The sequence below is a fragment of the Neofelis nebulosa genome, chromosome 11 (assembly GCF_028018385.1).
Source record: "Neofelis nebulosa isolate mNeoNeb1 chromosome 11, mNeoNeb1.pri, whole genome shotgun sequence".
Taxonomy (NCBI): Eukaryota; Metazoa; Chordata; class Mammalia; order Carnivora; family Felidae; genus Neofelis; species Neofelis nebulosa.
In genome coordinates, this window is record NC_080792.1 from 78,923,569 (window position 1) to 78,945,601 (window position 22,033).

The 22,033-nt window shown below is 53.4% G+C and overlaps 1 protein-coding gene across 3 annotated transcripts; it reads right to left on the reverse strand.

The window, feature by feature from the left end:
• Positions 1–898: 898 nt before the first annotated feature.
• On the reverse strand, positions 899–22,008 carry CABP1 (calcium binding protein 1). Of its 3 annotated transcripts, XM_058691093.1 has the most exons (7): positions 21,247–22,008; positions 9,014–9,193; positions 6,017–6,047; positions 5,599–5,742; positions 4,464–4,573; positions 4,105–4,252; positions 899–1,360 (listed from the first exon to the last, which is right to left on the reverse strand). In XM_058691093.1, the coding sequence occupies exons 1-7, from the start codon at positions 21,892–21,894 to the stop codon at positions 1,335–1,337; spliced, it is 1,287 nt and encodes a 428-aa protein (XP_058547076.1). In that variant the 5' UTR covers positions 21,895–22,008; the 3' UTR covers positions 899–1,334. The 3 variants fall into 3 exon arrangements, with proteins under 3 accessions (XP_058547076.1, XP_058547074.1, XP_058547075.1); XM_058691091.1 differs by lacking the exon at positions 9,014–9,193 and having other exon boundaries at positions 21,247–22,000; XM_058691092.1 differs by lacking the exons at positions 9,014–9,193; positions 21,247–22,008 and adding an exon at positions 20,723–21,115.
• Between the last annotated feature and the right edge of the window lie 25 nt (positions 22,009–22,033).

Sequence of the window (22,033 nt, forward strand, 5' to 3'; positions counted from 1 at the left end):
AGCTTCAAGTATACAGGTCCACCCTACACACCTGTCCAATCATGTCCTCACCCTGTCAAAGCTTCTGGGCAACTTCCACCCACTAACACCCCCTTGGACTCCTTCAACCCTTCAGTGACAGAAATTAATGACAGTGATTACAAACGGATCCTGTGTAATACTGCCATGCTGGGCACTCCCACGGCAGTTATATGAATAGCAGCCCCTGGAGGGATGCAATGCAATGCCCTAAGAGCACTTACTGGGGATTTTATTATCCTTTATTATTCCCCTGTCACACAGGAGGAAACTGAGGTTCAGAGAGGGGACATGACTGGCCCAAAGCCACACAGCAAGTAAACAACTATACTCTCTAGCTTCCAATGCTGCAGAGCAGCATTTCGACATCTGTTTTACGCACACACTGGGATTTCCTTCATGGCAAACACCTTGTCATCACTTCCGCAGGAAAGCCTCTCCTGACCTCCCCAGACTACACCAGGCCTTCTTATTATACCCTACCACGGATCCCTGCTTTTTTGCTTAATAAAAGCATCACAATTTGTAACCACGTGGTGAAGTATGTCATGTCTGTCTCCCCACCAGTACGGATGCTCCAGGAAGACAGGAAGGGGACAGACCCTGCTAGGTGCTTACCCAATTTCTAGTCTCCTTTTCTTTGAGAGCCTGACTTTGTTTGGGGCAACTGGGTACCCAGCTAAATCACTATATCCCCCAGGCTCCCCTTCAGCTAGAGGCATAAGGTCCCGGCTTCTGAGATGAGAAGGGGTACCTGATGGTGCTCAATAAATGCATGTTGAATACAGGACTGTTCAGCCAGCTCTGGGCATGCGGTCAGTACTCGGGAAATGTGTGCCATCTGCACGGGCCCAAGAAGCAAAGACCCCCACAGCTGCCCTTGTCTTGGAAATATTTTTATTGGTTCTGAGAGAACAGGGCTGTGGCGAGCTGGGACGGGCACAGAGCTAAGGAGGGCGGCGAGAGGCTTTGCCCTGGGGCGGACATGCTGTGCGGGGGGGCTGCTGGCAGGCTCCCTGGCCCACCCCACCGGCAGCGGCTGGGTCCATGGCACTTGGCACCCGGCGTGACCTCTGCTGGCTTGGCACTGTGGCCTCCTCATCGGCGGGCGCCCCCCTTTCCAGTTGCAGGAGTTGTGAGTCTTTCACAGTGCGGAGGGGAGGGGGGTCCAGGGTGGGCACCTCCCTGGGGTGCAGGCAGGCCCCTTCCGCCAGTCCATCCTGGGCTCTCGGCGGCTACGGCGGGGTGAGGCGCGCTCTGGCTCCTCTTCTCCCGCCCGGGGGGAGCTTGGCAGTCCTGGAGGGGCCCTCACGGCCTCAGCGGGACATCATCCGGACAAACTCTGGGAGGGCACAGGACAGGACCGGGTGGGGAGAAAGGAGCCATCAGGCCCAGCTCAGGACACAGCCTCCAAGTCTCCCTCGGATCTGAGCGCCCCCCCTCCATTGACATAGCTCCTACCTCGGGGCTGGTCCCCTACAGCCCTCCGGTCTCTCCCAGTCCATCTTGCGCACAGCAGCTGGGCCCCAGGATGGGAGCTTTCTCATTTGCATACCTGACCCCTCTGAAACCTCCCAGGCTCCCCGCTGGATAACGTCCAATATCCTGATGTGACCTCCAGGCCCTCCCAGCTGTGGCCCCAGCTGACGCGGCTCTCACAAGCTCACCCCCAATCCATTACGCTCCAACCACACACAGATCTCCCTGTCGGTGCAGCTGGCACACTCACTCTCCCTCCACCTCTCAGCTTGCCTGCACTCGTCCCCTCTCTCTTCTTTTTCTTTTAACTAGACTTGATTTTTTTTTTTTTAGAGCAGTTTTAGGTTCACAGCAACATTAAGCAGAAAGTACAGAGTTCCCATATGCACCCTGCCTTCCCAGCATACGGCCTCCCCTACTATCGACATCCGGCACCAGAGTGGGACATTTGTTCTAATCGATGAACCCACGCTGACATAGCATTAGCACCCAGAGGCCACAGTAACATTCAAGTTCAGGCTTCGTGCCGCACATTCTGTGGGTTGGGGCAAATGTATAATGACGTGTATCCACTATTACAGTGTCATACAGAACGGTTTCACTGCCTTGAAAATCCTCTGTGCCCCACCTATTCATACCTCCCCCACCGCACAACCCTTAGCAACCACTGATCTTTTCACCGTCTCCATAGTTTTATCTTTTCAAGAATGTCATACAGTTGGAATCACACACTACGTAGCCTTTTCAGATTGACTTCTTTCATTTAGTGATATGCACTTAAGATTTCTCCATGTCTTTTCATGGCTTGATGGCTCATTTATTTTTAGTGTGAATAATATGCCATTGTCACCCTTTATCCACTCACCAACCGAAGGGCATCTTGGTTGCTTCCAGGTTTGGGCAATTATGAATAACGCTGCTATAAACATCTGTGTGCAGGTTTCTGTGTGGACGTAAGTTTCAATTCATTTGGGTAAATACCCTTTCCTTCTGCTTCACCTGGTGGCTCCTACTCATCTCTTAGAGCTCTATTTATTTATAGCCTCCTCCAGGAAACCTTCCCTAATCCCCCCTCCAGCTCGGCAAGATGCCTCGCCCCTGTACTCCACAGCTCACTGTATTTCCCCCAAAACAGCAGGGACTACAGCGTTGGCATCTGTCTTCCTTGCTGGTCTTGGGCTCTCAAGGCAGATCTCAACACACAGTAGGTATACATACTATGTATGCAATACATACAAGCAGAATGGATGGGGGATGCTGGGCTTGCAGGGAAGGGCTGTCATCTGTGAGGGGGCACTACCGGGACACGGGCAACCTGAAATTTTCAGATCTGGTGGCAGCAAAGCCTTCTTTCCACATAGCCACACTCTCCTCAAACTTGAGTCTAAGTGCTCCCCAGAAAAGGCCTTCCAACTTTTGTGTTCTGGACACACGCACGTCCTGGTACATGTTTATCTTGTCTTTCTGCTCAGAAGGCAAGTTCCCAGAGCACAGAGTGAACGTTTTACTGTATTTTTGCCCTAGATCCCATAGCTGTCTTGAGCAGTATCTTGCAGGGTTACATATGTAGTGGTTGAGATCCCAGGCCTGGTTTATGATCCAGCTCCGCGTCTTAACAGTCTGGCAATTTCAAGCAAGTCCTATGACTTCTCTGAGCTTCAATTTCCTCATATGTAACACGAGGCCACAATAGTGGCAATCCAGATAGTTGTTGTGAAAATAAAATGGGATAATGTAGGTAAGTGTACTTGGTGCAGCGACTGGTACATAATACATGTACAATAAATGGTAACTAGTATAATGATTCCTGCTTCCTTTAAAAAAAAAAAAAAAGATGGGGTGCCTGGGTGGCGCAGTCGGTTAAGCGTCCGACTTCAGCCAGGTCACGATCTCGCGGTCCGTGAGTTCGAGCCCCGCGTCAGGCTCTGGGCTGATGGCTCGGAGCCTGGAGCCTGTTTCCGATTCTGTGTCTCCCTCTCTCTCTGCCCCTCCCCCGTTCATGCTCTGTCTCTCTCTGTCCCAAAAATAAATTAAAAAAAAAAAAAAAAAAAAAAAAAACGTTGAAAAAAAAAAAAAAAAGAAACAAAAGCTTTTACTGAGCATTAGCTATGTGCCAGGTACTGAATTATGAGGAAATACAGAGATAAAGAAAATGGTGTTCTTCTCAAAAAGTTCAGTCAAGCAGAGGTACACCTAGCACGTGGGGGGGCAGTGTGAAGGATGAGGGTGAGCCTGAGGTGCTGCGAAAGCCCAGAAAAGAGGGATTCAGCCTGAGGAACCAGATATACACACAGACATAAACATATACATACGTATGAATAAGTGATTGTATGGATAATTTTTTAGAGATGGATGAATGGATAGACACATGGACACATGAAGAGATGGATGGAACAGATGGAGAGATAGATTTGGCAAGATGGACCAACGGATGGTTGGGTGAAGGGATGAATGGGAAGGTGGATTACAGGGGTGCATAGATGGAGGGGTACAAGAATGGAAGGGTAGGGGCATGGAAAGATGAAGTCATGATGGATACACAGTTGGAAGTCTCCACGTATGGCCACTACTGCCTTGGCTTCTCTCCCACGTTCAAACCCCACCTACCTTCAAAGTCTACTCGTCCATCTCCATTGAGGTCCACATCTCGGATAATTTCCTCTATGTCTCGGTGTCCCACCTGATGGCCCAGGAGTTTCCTCATGGCCTCGCGCAACTCACTGGTGCTTATCTCTCCATCACCATTGGTGTCAAACTAGAGAGGGCAGGGAGGAAAAAGGGGTAGCTACAACGTGGGGGGCCCAAGGTCGGGCCCCTTCTCTAGCATCATTGCCCCCCCCTTACCCCGAGACTCTTCTCTGTCCAAGCTCCTTCCCTTGGCCTGTAGTTTCTCTTTTCAAGTAACTGTCCTGGGGTTGGAATTCTAACAACACCCTGCCCGTGCCTGTCCAGTGGTCGTCACTTACCTCTCGGAAAGCATCTCGAAGTTCCTTCACTCCAATCATATCTGCTGTTTCCGCCAGGAGTTTAGGTCCCATTAGCTCTACGAAGTCATCGAAATCTACATGGCCACCCACTGGAGACAGAGGAAAGGGCTAGGTCATCCATCCAACCACTCCCCACCTCTAACTAAGCAAAGGAAGGCACTGTGAACCCCTCCTTGACTGGTCCAGTGCTGGGTCCAGGGTACAACCAAAGGCCAAATGAGGACACACAGGTGACCATGGACAGGTGGCTTATCAAAGAATAGCTCAGGGGAGTGGCCAGGGTTAGATGGAGGGAACCAGTCGGGAGATGGATAGAGAGAAAGATACGGGCGAAAGACACACTGGGTCAGAGACAGGCAAAGAATGTCAGAGATGGAGAGACAGAGAGACAGAGACAGAGCAGAAAGGCAGAGAGAGAAACAGAAGTTATGAGAGCCTGGCCCACCTGCCCCAAGCCTTACTCTTGTTGTGCAAATGGAAGCTCAAGTTCAACAAGATCCCCCAGCAGGTAGGAGTGGTGGAGAACCAACACCCACCCCACCCCCTGCTCACAGCAGCTTTCAGCCAGTGACTGCTGAAACACCCCCCGTTGGAGGGATGAGGGCTCTAACTTCAAGGTGGGCTTGCTACACTGACTCCCTGAGCTGCCTAGCAGAATGAGACTCTGGCCACTCATGGTGCTGGCTGGCTCAAGAGTTCACCCTTTGTGGCTCCTTCTCTTTGTGGTCTCACTTGCCTACTCCCTGCTGATGCTTCCCTTCACCTTCCAAATAAACTGCTCGCACTCCAATCCTTGTTTCGGGGCCTGCTTCTGGGAGAGCCCCAAAACTAAGACAGAGAATAACACAGTAATGAGAACTTCCTTCTGTTCAACAATCACCGTGTGCCACGTACAGCGTTGTTTTGCAGACAGTCTCTCAATGACTTCCTGTGCTCCTCTCATTGTACAGTTTACAGGTGAGGAAAAGGAGGCTCAGAGAGGGTAAGTAGTTTGCCCCAAGTCACAGAGCTGGAAAGAGCTGGGCCCAGAACTTAAGCCCAGGGCCTGTGTGACTGCAGAGGACTTGGAGGGCGGGGACGGGAAGGAAAGAGGGTGCCCAGAGGAGGGACTCACGGTTCATGTTGATCTGCTGAGAAAGTTCAATAAGTTCCATCTCGGTGGGCATGTAGCCCATGGTACGCATGCAGTTGCCCAGGTCCCGGCAGTTGATGTAGCCATCCTTGTCCTTGTCAAATTCTCTGAAGGCCTCTCGGAGCTCTGAGGAACAGAATAAAAGTGGGCATGGCTGGGGGTGGGATCCACAGAGCCTCTGATCAGAGGCAGCCCGGGTGCCCACTGGCCCGGAGAGCCAGACCCTGGAGCTGCCAGGACGGCGCTCCTCTGACAGCTGACTCCACAGAGGATACCCAGCCCCGTACCAGGCCTTGTCCCCAGGAAGCCAACGTGTCTCTGCCTCTCTTCCCACCAATCTCCCTTCCCTCAACTGCCTGGAGAGCTGAGCAACCCTTTCCCCTAAGGGGCTGCGTCTTACCTTCAATCTCCTCTGGCCGCAGCGATCTGTCCTGAAACAAAAGAAAGTGTCCTATTAGCAGCTGCGAGCAACCTAGAAGTTACAAAATGCCCAACCTGGACGCCATCCAAGGGACAGCAAGCACCGAGTGGGACGCATGCCTGGACCACGTCTTCAAGGGAAAAAGCTGCAGCCCCACATCTCCCATAGACACGGGAGATGCCCAGGGACCCCAGAGCCCCATCCAGCCTGGGCAGAGAACCTCTGTGTCCCCATTCCAGACACAAGGATGCGTCAGGGAACAGAGCTGGTCTGGAGGCAAAAACCTGTAAATAAAGCAGGGTGGGCGGGAGGTCACAACAGTGTGGAAATCTGCAAGGCGATGGGAGGAGGGAGGGGCTGGAAGGACAGAAAGCAGGGACTAGACAGGGAGGAAGAGGAGGAGGAGGAGCCAAGGGTGTGGAGGTAGACTTCAGGCTGTGCCCTGCTGCTTGGGCACCGCCCACCTTCTCCAGTTTGACCCCCATCCTACACCTGGCCCTGTCACGGGACACAGCATAGGACCCTGGGGGCGGCCAGTGCCAGTGGCTGCTGCCAGGGTCCAAAGCACACATCTCCAGCTTCAAGCAGTGCCCAGATCTCCTTGGGGAGTCAAGGAAACCCTGGGTCTAGGCATCTGAACAGATGGCGGCGAGGCCTCCAAAGAGCAGGCCCAGAGGACGCATGGGGTAAGCTCTGGCTGGTGAGGTGCCAGTCACCCTAGGCCTTCCCAGGAGGCAGACAGACTGGCACGAAATTGATGCCCCACTGGACCTGTTCAATCAGCTCCAAAACTGGCGCACTGGGCCCATCCTCCCTGTCACAGCTCTCCGTCCTTGGGCAGGAGGAACGTGGGGCAGGGCGTGCCCCCCTGAGGAAGCACATACCAGGTGTGGGCACGCCTATCGTGAACACAGACACGCAGGTGGGCCACAGTGAGCGTGAGGCATCTCAGCTGTGCACACAGGCTGTTCTAGCCCACACGGTCAGGGCAGGCAAGAGACAGCTTCTGCCCACCCACTGTAAACTGGCCCTGGGTCAAGGGACCCCAGCTCCGGAAAATCTGAGAATCTTCTAGAAAGGGGCTGCTGAGCAACCCCTTATGAGACAACCAGGTGCACAGGACCCTGTGCTCAGGAGTGGCTAAATGTGGCAGGACAGTGTTGAGAGTGTACATGAGCCGGGGCTGAGCAGGCTGCAAGCTATCCAGCCCTCAGGTAGTATTTCTAGCTGAGGGCAGGATTCACTGAAGGTATGCGTGTCTCTGCAAGACGACTGTCGGGACTTCCACCGTAAAAGCCTGTCACGGTGCATTGTCGTCACTCTCTTCCTAATCAGACTTGGATCTTGGGTGGCCGAAAAGGATGATTTTTTGCCATGCCCTGTACCCCCGGTAAGTGAAGTGAGCGAGTAGGCGAGTGTATGTGTGTTCATATGCACGCAGAGGACACTGGCTAGGATAAGTCACTTCGACATGAGTCCTTTCCCCGCCCCCCCTTCAAGCCTCAAGCAGGCTCCCACTTTTCCAGGACCCAGTTCTGCAGGACTGGAGGGGAATAGGGTACTGCTGACCCCCAGGGCAGCCCGCCCCCTCTGCTTCGTGCACAGCCAGAGCCAGGAGCAGGAAGGCCAGGTACCCCTCTCTAGGTGCCTGTGGTGGTGCTGGTCTGGCTGAGTCCTGGGAGCTGGCCCCTGGATCACACACTCTGCTGTGTGAAGCAGGGCCAGGGATGCCCACCGAGGTGACAGGGAAACCATGAGCACCAACCCCAGGGGTGAGATGGGAATACCCCTTTCTCCCCAGCTTATGTGGTCTGGGAGAAGATCTTGGCCTCTAGCGTCGGACAAACTCAAGTGCAAAGCCCAGATCTGCAACTTGCTAGCTGTGGGGCCTTGGGTAGGTCACTTCAGCTCTCTGAGCCATAGTCTCATCAATAAAATGGGTTGATACTGGTACCCACCTAATAAGACCTTTGTGAGCATCCCGTGAGACAAGATATATAAAGTGCTTAGGGGGCGTCTGGGTGGCTCAGTCTGTTAAACATCCGACTCCTGATTTTGGCTCAGGTCATGATCTCGCAGTTCATGGGTTTAAGCCCCATGTCAGGCTCTGCACTGACAGCACAGAGCATGCTTGGGATTCTCTGCCTCCCTCTCTCTCTGCCCTTCCCCTGCTCACAGTCTCTGTCTCAAAAATAAATAAACTTAAAAAAAATAAAGTGTTTAGCGTGTGGCATTCAATAAATGGAACCTTCATACATTCGTATTGGTGACATTATGATTATCACCCTCTCCCGGTGACCGCTCAGATACCTAAAGGAGGTTGCCCCATATAGTAGCCGCGTGTGGCTATCGGAATTGGAATTGGAACCAAACAATTCAAAAGCTCAATGGCCACGTGTGGCTGGTGGCTACTATATTGGACAGCATCAATTATAGAATATTTCCATTATTGTAGGAAGTACTGGACATTGTATTCAGGAGGGTTGTTAAGAGTACAGGAAACCCTTGAGTCAGACTCCCAAAGTTCGAACCCTACCTCTGCCTCCCACTAGCTGTCATCTCGAGTTACCTCCCTGACTCAGTTTCCTCATCTGCCAAATGGGGATGATCATAGTACTTACCTCTCAGGGTTGCTCTGAGACTTAATTGAAGAGATGCACCAAAGCACTTAGCACAGTGCCTTGCACATAGCAAGTGCTCAAAAATAACACAAAAAAAACCAAAAAACAAAAAACAAGCAAACAAACAAAAAATATGAGCTGCTGTTATTACTTCTTGCTGGTGGATGTAGACTCACCAGTGCTTTGCAGCCATGGGTGGGAAACTTTGGGAGTCAGATTCCCAAGTTGAGGGTTTGGGGTACATCCATTAGGGGACACAGGTTGCTGCTGCGTACTGGGCCCCTCTTCTTCCCAGCACCTCGTTATGCCCTTAAAGGCAAGTCGAGTGAGGCTCCACTGGGGCCAACTTACGTACAGGCTGCCTGTTCTCAGCGAAGCCCTTGCGCAGGAAAATGCAGGCAGGGCCCAGCAGGTTGTGCATGACCGCGCAGTTCTGGGCCAGCATCAGGAGCGGTCCTGGGAGCTCGCCGCTGGCCGCCAGCCCCTCCTCGCTCGTCTGCACCACTGTGTAGCTGCTCTTCTCCTCCTGGCGCATCTTCAGCCAGCACCAAGCAAATACAAAAGAGAGGCAAGGGCGTCACCTCCCTGCCCAACCGGCCCTCCTGGCCTCAGCCTGGCTGCTGGTCCTAGAAGGGGCTCTCCTCAAGAGGAGACCCTGGAGAGTCAGACAGTAGGGTTCGGAGAGCTCTCGGGATGCATGGGAGGCAGGAGTGAAACTGGTTCAAGAAATGGAGTCTCTGATCCTTGCCTGAAACGGATGCTCCGGGGAGAGCTGGGTGTGACACCCGTCGTGTGGAACACGGGCACACATGTGTTCACAACACACACACACGCACAAAATCACACACTCGCATGCATGCAGAAGATTAGAAAGAGAAGGAGGCAGAGGGAGGCTTCTGTTCCAGCCAATGGGAAGTGCTCGCTCAGAGACTAATGAATACGGTCCTTGCCCAAGATGTTCCCAAACTGACTTTTGTCCCTGCCTTCAATAGACCCCACTGGAAGGCAGTGACGACAATCAGAGCTGGGAACACACAGAGCAGGCTCGGGTAGGCTGCCGGACTGGCAGGTGCAAACACATGAGCCTAGCCGACATAACCAAGAGGGGGGACTGTCCTCTCCGAAGGACAGTGCTACTTAACTCAGCCCAAGGTTTCCAGACCTTCAGCTGGGCCAAGCAAAGCCCATCTGAGGGTCAGAGTCTACCCAGTTTGCTGCCTCAAGACTAGACGCTCTCTGCCCCCAGCAGCTCTCCTTCTTCCCCCTCCTGTCTCTGGCTCCCTGCCTGGCCCAGCCTGCCCGGCCTCTAGAGGCTGAGGCAGGGGCCCTCTCTCTGCTTACCGAATATAGCTGTGCTTTCAGGCCCTGGCCCTCGTCTCCTCCTCCCTGACAGTTCCCATGCAGCTATAAAAAGTCAGCACCCGCCACAGACGGTCCCCTTAGGACAACAGCAGCATCCAGACACAACATTCTAGTCCACCCTGGCCTCCCCAGGATGCCCAAGGCCCCCCAGGATCCAGGCCAGGGCACTCTGCCTTCAGTCCTGAGCTTGGATGAGCTTGGACTTAGAGGCAAACCTTTCAAGGAGAAACAGAGCAGCTGAAACTTGAAGGGCCGTCTTTGCCCAAGAACCCCAGAGCTGCCCACCCTACCCTCTGTCCTACTGTACCCCACTTGCTGCCAGGTTCCTCCAGCTCACAGAAGATCATGCCCAGGAGAAGATCCTGTGATGTAGGGGGCGGCCTGTCCTCCCAGGCTGAGAACCTAAACAGTCTCTCCCAGCTTACATCATCTCCCCTCTCCTCCAGTGCATCTTCTCCCCAAAGCCCCGCGCTTTGGGGCTCCAGACTAGACTCCCTTCCAACCTCCTAAGCCTCTCCCAGGCCTAGAGAGGCAGGAGCAGTATCCTGGTTCCTCAGAGGGGAGGCAGCAATTCATGCTCAGGGCAAGGCCCAAGTTCAGTGAATGCAATAGGTTTGGGTCTCTGCTTGTCTCAGAACTTCAGAGAGGTCAGGCAGACCGAGGGCCATTCTGGTTTAATGTCTGAAAGAGTTCAGGGCCTCAGCCATACTCTCACAGGATCCCAGGACCCAGGCTAGAGCAAGGGCAAATCCAGAGAGACCTTCCCAACTGGGAGGCTGGCTCAGAGGAATGTTGGCAGTAGACAGCGGCTCGACCCCATGAAACAAGCTCCCGAGATGTGTGCAGAGAATCCGCCTTTTCGTTTCTGGCTGAGTCTCGTACACTTGGCTCAGAGTGAGCACAAGCCGGGAAGGAGGAGGCAGCACAGCGGAGGCACAGAGCTCAGAGAAGAGATTTAGTACCCTGGCTCTGGACTCCAACAGTCTCGGGGACAAATTCTGGCCCTGCCCCTTGCTTGCTATGTGACCTTGGGCAAGTGACTGCACCTCTCTGTGCTCTGGGTTCCTTCTCAGTCCGGCGGGGATACACGCGGCCCCTCGCAGGATTCTCGTGAGAAATAAATGAGCTATTGCACAGTGCCTGGAGCACTGTAAGAGCCAAATGCATGGAGTTGCCATGGGGATGACAATGACGATGATAAGGACAACGGCGATGATGGAGATGCAACATAAGAGGTGCCGGGAGCCAGAAGGCATTTACTTCTGGCTCCAGAGGAAGTGGGAGAATATTTGCCAATCAGGAAAGAACGGAGAAGGATGGAGAAGAATGTGTTCCCACGAAGAAGGGACCCGCGGTGGCTGGGGAATTTCCACTGCGTCTCTTGATCATAATACTGCCTGGCACCAAGTCGCCCCGGGAGGCTGCTGTTCTCCCCCGGCCAGTGATGGCACCTGACAGCCTGGTCCTGCCCCACACGGAGCCCGGAGCAGGCCGCCTCTCCCCATTACGCGCCCCCCGGCTACCACGCTCAGGAAGCCAAGTGGGCAGCGGCTTGACAATGTCCCCTGGCACCGAGGGGACATCTCCCCGAGAGGAGCATGGCAACAGGAGGGGTCAGCCTGCCTCATGACCTTACAGCTTTCTAACAACACGAGCTGGCTAAGAGAAGGCAGGTCAAAGCTTCCTCTCACTTGGAAGGTATTCAAGCAGCGGGGGAGTAAGTGAGCAAGCGCTTGGCGAGGTGAAGGAAGGAATCGCTGCAGTGAGTGGGAATCCGGACGACCTGGAAGGTCAGGTGCGGGGATCTACAAATAACATTTCTGACAGCAGGAGAGAGAGGCAGCCTCTCACAGAGGCAAAAATAAAAAGAAAATACCAGCTATGGATTCACACAGACCAGCGTTTCCAAAATCTCCACTCCGCTTCCACTCGGCTGTGTGACCTTAGGAACGCGCTTAAGCCCAGCTCCTTGCTCTATAAAAGAGCCAAGAGAACTACCTGGTGGAAAAGAGCAAACGAGATCACAGAGGCTGGGTGTGTTGTGGCTTTTCAGAAGAAAGCAACTGCTGTTATTACAAAAAGAAAAATGAAATTGAATGCAAGAAGTTTTATTGTCTTTTACCTTATTCCGTGGACTCAAAACCTCTCCTATTTTCTTTTTATCCTCCATCCCCATCCTAAGAAAACCCAGAGTGGAAACATTAGGATCATGATGATAATAATACTAATTACCATTTATTGAGGACTCAGTTCTGGGCAGTGTGCACAGCACTTTTATTTGCTTCTGACAATCACCTTGGGAGGCAAATATTAGTATTTCCACTTGATGGACAAGGGAATTGAGGTCCAGAGAGGTCAAGTAACTTGCCCAAAGTCACATGGCTGGAAAGAACAGATTTGAGAAGTCTGGCTCTTAAACACTCTGCTGTGTACAGGGAGAAGAGGGGAGGTAGAACAGAGGGAAAAATCTTGTTCTTAAGTTCACCGCTTTAAGCTTTGGACAGAACCCGGGGCGGGGGGGAGGCTTTCAGCCTGTGGTCCTCTAGACTAATTCAGGTCAGTTTCTGCTTCTCTGCAACTGCGTGGAGGCCAAATCCTCTCCTAAGATGACAGCTGATGGGGCTGTGTGCACAGAAGAAACAGTCAACCCTCGAAAGGATCCCAGGAACAGTGGAGATGAAAGGGAATTTGGTGTGAGCAGCTTAGCTAAATGAGGAAGGTGATGAGCAAAAAGGCTCAAAATTTCCTAAATGAAGAGACTATCAAACTGACCCAGGAGGTAGTATGGGGTTAGGGACAGAGATGCCATTAGTTAACCTGAGACCTTCGGTAAGTCACTTTACCTGAGTGGCAATCAAGTTCCTTATCGGGAAAATGAAAGAACTGGAAGAAAACATCCCTATCATTCCTCCTTCCTTTAAATAATATCCATGAGTTTCTTCTATGGCTCAGCTACAGAGGGCTAGAAATACAAGCAGAGCCCATTTAAAGCAAAACCCTGTAGATGTAAGCCCAGCTTTGCATGAAAAATGTCTTGGAGGTGGTGATTTGCTTTCCAAAAGGAACTCTTGCAAAAGGATATCATCCTGGTAGATAAGCAATAAATCCACTACACAAAGCGACTTACAGACACCTTTGCTCAACATCCTGTTTAAGCAGCTGGTCCTAGTTGAGATTCTCTAACCTGATTCAAGAATTATTGAGGGTGGCAGGGGATACCCCAGTAGCAATGGGATTGACTTCAAAACCCACAATTCTGAAGGTTTAGAGACCACCAGAGAGAGGGCCAGATGCTCTCAAAGAGAGGAATGAGTCCCTGGTCCTACGGCTGGGAAGGAACCTCAGCAGCAACAGAGGCCAAGCCCGGCTCAACCCTCTTCTGATCCTACCAGCCCCAGGAAGGTCCGGTCACTCACATGCTGTGGATCTGTGCTTTTTATTTTGTAGCCCAGGAACTCTTCGGTTTCTTTCCTAAATCTTGTGCTAATTCCCAAACACGGCCCCCCATGCAGCTGTTAAGTCCCAACTTCAGCGCAGAGCCTGAGACACAGAAAACTGGGATCGGAGGGAATCTAGAGATTGAGGCAGGGAAACAGCTCTAGATGGAACCCACGGAAAGGGTAGCAAGCTTCAGATGCCCACCCCCTCCGTCCCCAACTCTGGCACAGATGGCAAGATGCCCCCTCCCTTGCCCCAGATCTTGGGAACTCCAGAAACATACCTTCCTTGAGAGATTTCTCAGTGGAGACTTGACACAGTTGCCCATCCTAAGCTGAGGCAGCCCCTCTCAGGATCCCCGGGTCCATGAAGGAGACTCCTGGGGACTAAGAGACCTTAGTCCCTGTCACAGCCAACCCCAGCCTCCATCTGCCTGCGCGGTTCTTCCTCCTGGACCGTTCTGAGCCCTCTCTCCTGCGCGCGTGCTCTCTTACTCGTCTGCCTGCTCCTGCTGATTTTTTTTTTTTTTTTTTTGTGGATTGTGTATATGTTTGTGTGTGTGGGTTTAACTTTCTGGGCACTTTCTTAAGGACATGAAGGCAGGAGGGGAGAGGGCAGGGCACAGAGAAAATCGCCTGGAGAGCTGATGGCAGAGGGCAGCAAGCTGGGGAAAGCTGCCGGATCATCTACATCAGATTAGAGCTCAGTCCTCTCTCCGGTTCATTTCCCTTCCCTCAGCCCCTCCTCTCCTGCTGCCAAATCTGCAGGGAGATTGCTTCAGGGAGGGGGGCCCAGAATGGCAGCTGCAGCTGGGAATTAGGCCAGCAGACCCAGAAGGGGAAGCAGGCTAGTTTGGGCTACCAAAGCCAGGGTGCCTCCCAGCTCCCAGCCTTGTGCTTGCTTGCATACACACACACACACACACACACACACACACACACACACACACACACAAGAACTCAGGGACAGACACACATCCTAATTGCCCCCTGGCAATCACAGCTGGATTGAGAGCAGGCAGTTCCAGTTGAAGGCCTGGAAGATCCTGTGACATCCCCATCACGCTCCATTTTTCACACTTGCCTCGTTACCAAAAGGGGATGAGGCTCCGGGGCTGGAAGCTGAGCCAACAGCAGTGATCAGGTCCTTCGCTCCCTTTGCTATGTCAGGTCTCTCCGACCCAAGGGAAACCAAGAGACCACCGGGAGGGCGGGGGGCATGATGGAGGCAGTGCCGGTAGAGGTGTGATCCAGGGCTGTGACCCCTCTAACCATCCTCCGCCTAATCCTGAGTGAAGATCTGTCACAGGCTTCCTCTGGGTGCAAAGCTGAGAGTCTGCCCTTGTCAGAGTGGTCTTCGAGGTCCCACGACTGGAACTTTTTTAAGTGAGTGGCTCTTCTTCGTCCCTCTGGGTTCCCGGTTTGATGGGAACTCATCTCAAGCCTCAGATGTTACATTCAAGACCTACAGGCGGAGCCCGATGACCCAAGAGAGGAGGCGTCCCTGTTTCCCCCCTGCAGCCAGCTTTTCCCAGCAGGGGGCACCAGAGGCAGGTTGGGAAGGCGAACTCTTTCTCGGCCCCGGTGCAAAAACCCTTTCACGGGTCGCTGAAAGAGTTTTCAGTCTAGGGAGGCTGCTTTCCCAGGGATTTTTTTTGTCCAGCTTGAGTGGCTGGTCAGAAGCCCCATTAGGGGAGTGGGTGGGGCGCAGCCCAGAAGGTGCCACAGGCTCGCTCCCAGGGAGCCGGGGGAGGAAGTCCCTGGATAGCTCCTGACGTCTGCGCTGCTGCTGACGATGGAACGGTTTAATCAGGGGAGTTACTCAGCAGCCTTGTTTGGGCCAAACCTCCAGAGGGGGGGTACGGAGAAGGAGGGGCAGCCCCTGAGGACAGAGGGAGGAGATCGGGGAGGCGTTGACTCCCAAAGGGCAGGAAAAACACCGGGGAGATGAAACAGATGAGTGAGCAGCTAACATAAGTGTCTTCTCCAAAGACATGTTCCTCCAGAAGAGAGCACAAAGCAGCCTCTCTGCGGGGCAGGGGGGTCAGGGTCACGAGACTCAGGTGCATGAGAAGGGTCTGCCAGCTTCTGACTTCTCACATTCCAGAGCTTCTGTTTCCTTGCCTGGAAAAATGGGGTTTCCCCTTATCTTGCTTCTAAAGCAGATGTGGGCAAGTACCCGGCGCATGGTAGATACTCAGAGAGTAATTATTAAAATGGAAGGAGGAAGTAACATTTGTCCAGTGTTTGTGTGCCAGTCACTGTGCCTGGCTCTGGGAATGCTGTGGGGAGAACAAGATAAACACGGTCCCTGCTTTCAGGGAGCTTACGCTCTAGCAGGCAGGCGAGAGCTATTAAAGAGCTAGGAAGGCACTTATTTAATTACATTTCAGGTAAATGCTATGAAGGGGAAACACAAAACCTCCGAGAATGTGAGACAGAGGAATCCGACTTAGTCTGGGGGTTTCGGAAAGACTTGGAGGTCAAACCTAGAACACCAACCATCTGCAGACTCTTGAAAAGCTGGGCTCACCAGGGACCCCAGAGGGAAGTTGGGTTAGGTTTCAGGTACAGACCCAGTTCATATTAACTACCTGGGCAGATACACGGAAAGGCAGCCACAGCATCAAGCAGAGATTCTCAATGCTAGCTGAAGCTGAGAATCTCTGGGGAGCCTCCCCAGAGATTCTGGTTTAATAGGTGTAGGTAAGCTCCAGACATTGGTGGTGTTTAGTGCTCCAGGTAAATGTAATCTGCAGCCAGTGTTGAAGACCACTGACACGGATGCTAAGAGCTTGGAAAGCAGAGGCCGGCTGACCTGGTTCAAATCTTGCCCTTCTGCCTAGCAAACTCTATGACCTTGAAAACTTGTGAATCTCTTTGAGCCTCAGTTTCTTTATAAAATGGGTACACTAATAACCCTTCCCTCTTGGGCTGTTGTGAGCAGTTAATGAGATAATACACACACAAAGGGCTTGGCACAGTGCCAGGCACCTAGAAGGTGCCCCTTCCCCTGCCCAGGATTGATCTTAAAGGGCCAGCTGTGCGCTCCCTTCCCCCATACTCATCAAAACACCCACTCAGTCAGATCTGGTGACTTCTGCCCCCTGCAGGCCAGCCCAGAGCACAGCCCCCATTTGTCAACCTTGAAATATGCCTGTCCTTGGAAACAGGAGACGGGAAATGGCAAGAACAGGCCCCTATGGAAAAAGTCATGCACTTTGAAGAAATCCCATCCTTCTTCAGGGGGAAGGATTCTGCTAGCTTGAGGCTTAAGGCAGCAAGGGATTCAGGGATTCTAACTCAGAGCTTGCTTAAGCTATTTTGGGCTGGACAGGTCAGGTTATGGTGGTCCTGAGTGACCATAGGATAACTGGTGATCTAGAGGGAGCAGGTGGCTTGACCTTTAGGAGAAATTTTTTAAAAGGATCGGGGCACCCGGGTGGGTCAGTCGGTTGAGCGTCCGCCTTCAGCTCAGGTCATGATCTCACAGCTCCTGAGTTGGAGCCCGCATCGCATCGGGCTCTGTGCTGACAGCCCTGAGCCTGGAGCCTGCTTTGGATTCTGTCTCTCTCTCTCTCTCTCTCTCTCTCTCTCTCTCTCTCTCTCTGCTCCCTCCCCGACTCGCTCTGTCTCTGTCTCTCAAAAATAGATAAAAACATTAAAAAAAAATAAAAGGATCGAACAGTGGGGGCTTCTCTAAGGAGCATATCATGTGGCCCCACCTTCCCATCCCTCTTCACTGGGACAGCAGCCCCTGGGCCTCCAGAAGCCTACACTTTGAGTTCTGGAATGGAATAATAGGATCAGAGGGATGAGAAGGATAAACCCTTTGCTGATTATTCCTGATTAGGAGGGAGGCTGGCCTCTAGCCCTGATCAGTTCTATCACCAGCATTTGAGCTTGGATGACAGCCTGGTGTGAACACACTCAGGGAAAGCTGGGTCATAACCTAAGAGGTGCTTTGTGGATGTTTCTGACAAATAGGAAACACACTTATGTGACTCCCCACCGAACTGGCATGGAGCAGCACAGGCAGGTTCTTCAGAGATCACAGCCCTGCCATTTACTTACTGTGTGACCTTTGGACAAGCCACTCCCCTCTCTCGAGCCTGTTTCCTCATCTCTAAAATGGGGGTGGGGGGAGTGGGGGGGGGATAATGCCAACCTTCACAGACTGCTGTGAAGATAAGATCATGAGAAGATACTTTGGCAAATGTTTAGTGAGCTCCTGACGGAGGTCTCAGGCCACTCTTGTTGCTTCCCCAAAACAGCCAAAGGCCAAAGCGGATGTCCTGGAGGACTGTATAGGATTGATATTAACCCCAAGCTGACCTCCTCTTTCATTTTCCCCAGGCCCCCGATGAAAGGCAAGAGGGTATCCCAGCCCTCCGAGAGAGCAGTAGGGAGAGACTGGGCAGGGCAGGAATGAACAAAATACACAGCCCTCATCCTAGGAACACAGACCTAGTACGATTGAATCTATTAGGACCCAAGCTTCCATATAGTCTCCCTCCCTCATCTGAACTATAGGAACTAAGAAACCTCTGCAGACCAGAGGCTAGAGATACTGGTCATTTGCTCATTAGATATGGTGATCATGTTATGTGCAAAGCAGTTTGGGAATTGGGCTAATCTAGTCAAATCAGAAGAGATGTCTCTATGGGTAGAAAAAGGGAAAAGATGGAACAGAGCTGTGGGTTTTATACACAGTTGCCTCCTCTACAAGGGGTGTTTCTTCCTCAGCTTAGACTAAGGAGCAGAAAAAAACCCAAACCAAAACAAAACAAACAAAAAAAACCATTCTTAAAATAGTTTTACAAAACCCAATGCCAAGAGTTGCCCCAAATCATGCCTATTCTGAGTTCATGTCTCATGCCGCATCTCTCTAGGCAGCTGGGTAGCATGTCCTCAGCTGGCCACAAAGAGGGTACGTGGGAAGATCTCTTGTCATTCAGCTCATTTAATGGCCTTTCTTGCCCTGCTCAGAGACAGCTTTCAAAGTATCTTACACAGGCCCACATTCAGATAGTTACTCTATTAACAATAACATTAATGAAGGCTGCCCTTTTTTCCCAGCACCTACTCAAGCCAGGCATTTTGACATCCTTAATCTTGTGTGACCCTCATTAATAGCTCTGCAAGGTAGTTTTTGTCAGTCTCATTTCTGGAGGAAGAAACCCAGACCAGAGGGAGAGAATAACAGACCCAAGGTCACAGCAATGGGAAGTGACCGACTTGGGACTGGAATTTGCAACTCTTCTTTCTCCCACACCACCATTCCCTGGCTTCACCTCAAAACCACATCATCTCCTTGCAGGCAGTCAGGCAGCTCTAGGAGGTCACTGAAAGCATCCTGATTCCTGTTCCCCCTAACGTAGGAGTCTAGCTTGGTCTTTTCAGTGTCACTTTGAGCCCTGGCTCTCCCTGACTCTATTGCAAATGGAAACAAGAAGGTCCGGGACAGCACTTAGCAGTTAATCAACAATAGCAATAATAACTAATATCGATAGTGCCCTTGCTCTGAACCATGCACTCGGCCAAGATCTGTACACATCTATCTCCATGTTCCATTTAACTCCCCCAAAATCCAGTGAAGTACTATGATTTCCCAGTTTTGCAGGTAAAGAAACAGAGGCTTTAACAAGGTTACACAATTTGCTTAAGGTTAAAAAAAATAACAGAACTTGGGAGACGTGAGAAATAGACCTCCCCACGACTATGTTTTGCCCTAAACAGATTCTATCAGAATGTTTTTGTATTCAGAATCCCATTTCCCTTCTCTTGGTCCTGGCCCTGTCTCTAAGGACAGAAATCTCAAAGCAAAGAGAAGCAAAGAAGACTGGAGACCCTGACACAAAAGTCCCAGGCTAGGTTCCGTTGTTATTGCTGTTGTTGTTCAAGCAGATGTCTGAGAGCTGTCAGCAGGAAGCCCACACTGAATGTGCTGAGCTTTAGAGAAAAAGTCTGCAGCTCCACAGGCAAGAGCTCCCACACGGAGGTCGTAAATATTTGATGGGACCTTCCAGCCCTTCCTGACTCAGGTGACCCTGGTGACATTTCAGAATACCGGGCTGGAGACTATTAATGACTAAGAACGTAGAAGGAGGATGGAAAGCAGGCAGCTGAAATGCTCTGAGCTCCCAAAGGGCCCATGAAGGCAAATTCTGGAAGACTGGAAAAAGAAAAGACTCTTTTTCTAGGAACGAAGGCATAGTGCTAGCAAAACAGCCAGAAAATGTGTGCTTCCGGGCCCGTGACCTACCCCTCCACACTGCTAGATGGTGAGCTCCCAAACAGCCAGCACCGCAGCTATCTTGTCCGCTGTCGGCTCCCTGGTCCCAGCAAATGCTGGGGCAAAGTAGATGTCCCCAAATATCAGATAAATGTTTGAATAGATGTCACTGACTCCACAGCCCAGACCCACTCCACCTCAACATGTCGCTGCACTAACTCTCAAAGCCCTGCATCCAAATCTCTACTCTGGAGAACTGCTTCCAGCTAACTCGGCTAACGAGGGCTCCCCACAGGAACAAAGCCACACACGGCTGCCCTATCACACCACACAGCAGCCCCGCGCAACCCAAATCCACGTGCAGCTGCCTTCATGTCAGACCTCCGCCGGCATCAGCCACCACGGAGTAGTGTTTTGAAAAGGAATGTGCAGATCTGAAGCAGAACACACACGGCCTCCGTGGAATTCGGATCCAGCATGGCAAGCCAGGAGCTTGAAACGGCTTCTCTACACTACATCCTAGCACAGAAACACTCAGGGCCCCTCTTCCTCCAGACACCACGCAAACTCTCCCATCAGACCTCTGCATTACACCCCTCCTCGGCTGCCGCAGAACTGCCTCAACGCTGTGCCAATGAGTTTGAATTAATTATGGACTCAGCACTAGAGGAAACCCTGGCTTTGCGCAGGAGTTCACAGTTCCCTTCTGAGAACCTCGCTCCCCAGCAGCACATCCCAAACTGTAGACCTAGATTAGGGAACGGATGCTCAGCTGCCAATGACCCTTGACAGAAAGGCCTAGAGGAAACCAGCGTAGCCACTGGTGACCCCCTGGTGACCTTCCTGACCCTAGAATGCACATCAACTCAGGCCAGGGTGTTATTCCACGTTCTACAACTTGACAGCTGCCCACCCGCCATCCTAGTGACATCCCTGGAGTGACAACTTCTTAAATCTCCCCAAAGTTCCGATGTGAGCCATAGCTCTGTGTAGCCCCTCTATGCCCACCCAGACCCTTCTCTTTTCTCATATTTTTCAGTCTCCATCTAGCTCTCCAAACTTTTCCCAGGTCTCTGGGGCCACGACAGCTCATGACTAGTGTCTTCCATCCCCAAGCAAGGCTGTGTGTCCCCGCGGTAGCCATTCTTGACTCCCAGACTCCAAACCCTTTGCTCCCTTGGGTGGCTCACTGGCAGTCTTGGCTGGAGACCGGAGTTGGCGCCACCTGCTCGGAGCGCCCCTCCGGACCCCTGCAAAAATCTCCAGACGGTTTGTGGCGGTCGTTCCCTTGCAGGACTGGCCTATTCTGGCAGGTGGAGGGCGGCGAGGCACTGGTGCCTCGCCCAGAAGAGGCCCGGAGCGTGGACAGCGCACGGGGTGCTGAATCAGGCACGGGGGAGGCGGAGTGCCGGCCAGGGCGCAGGGCTGCGGAAGGACTACGGGGAGCGTGACTGGGGGGCCGCGGGCAGCGGGAGGAGGGCTGTGGGCGCGCGCAGCCGCGGCAGGGTCCCGAGCGCCTTTCCCGGGAGCGCGGACGGGAGGCGCGGCCCTTACCTGGCCGAAGGCGGAGCTGAGCATGGGGCGCAGCTGGTGGAGGAACGGGTCTGCCTCGGACGCGGCGGCTGGAGCTGAGTCCCCGCGACCCGGGGCTCGCAGCGAGCCCCGGAGGCCGAGCGCCGGGGACAGCCCCCGTTCCTCCCCATCCCGCCCGCGGGCCGGCGGCAGCGGCGACGGCGGCGAAGGTCGGGACGCCGCGGTCGGCAGCGCCTCCCGGGGCCTGCAGTGCGCCTGGGGGAGCCCGCGCCTGCTCCCCCGCGCGCCCTCCTCTCGCGGCGCCGGCCGGCACAGGGGCCTCCGCGAACTGGGGTCCCCGGACGGCGGCGGCGTGCCCGGGCCGGTGCCGGGCAGCCGGCGGCCGGGAAGCCCTGGCTCCCGGGCAGGGCCGTGGCGGGGAACCCGGCTGCCCCCGCTGGCCGCCGCCGCCTTCAGCAGCGATGTCTTGGACTCGCTTTTGGCGATGTGCGAGCTCATCGCGGCGGGGCCCGCGCTCGCATGGCCCGGCGGGGGCGGCGCGGTGCGGCGCGGCGCGGGGCCCCCGGCGGGCAGAGAGCGGGGCGCCCGGCGGGAGCCAAGCCCGAGGACGCGCTGGAGGCGGGCGCCGTCCCCCGGCCGCTTAAATGCGGCCCCGTCGCCGCCGCCCATGTGACAGCGCAGCCTCTACGCCCGGAGCCCCGAGCTTCCCGGCGGCTGGCGGTGCGGATCTGGGGGGGCTGCCGGCTGTCCCCGAAGAGCCCACCCCCGGCTCCTCGGCGGCCCAGGTACCGCCGCGCCCCGCCCCTTT

Coding starts and splice junctions, on each gene's coding strand:
- CABP1 (XM_058691093.1), bottom strand. CDS start 21,894: ATGGGCGGCGGCGACGGGGCCGCATTTAAGCGGCCGGGGGACGGCGCC. Junction 9,194..21,246: donor TCAGCTCCGCCTTCGGCCAG/GTAAGGGCCGCG, acceptor TGCTGGCTGAAG/ATGCGCCAGGAGGAGAAGAG. Junction 6,048..9,013: donor TCGCTGAGAACAGGCAGCCT/GTACGTAAGTTG, acceptor CTTTTGTTTCAG/GACAGATCGCTGCGGCCAGA.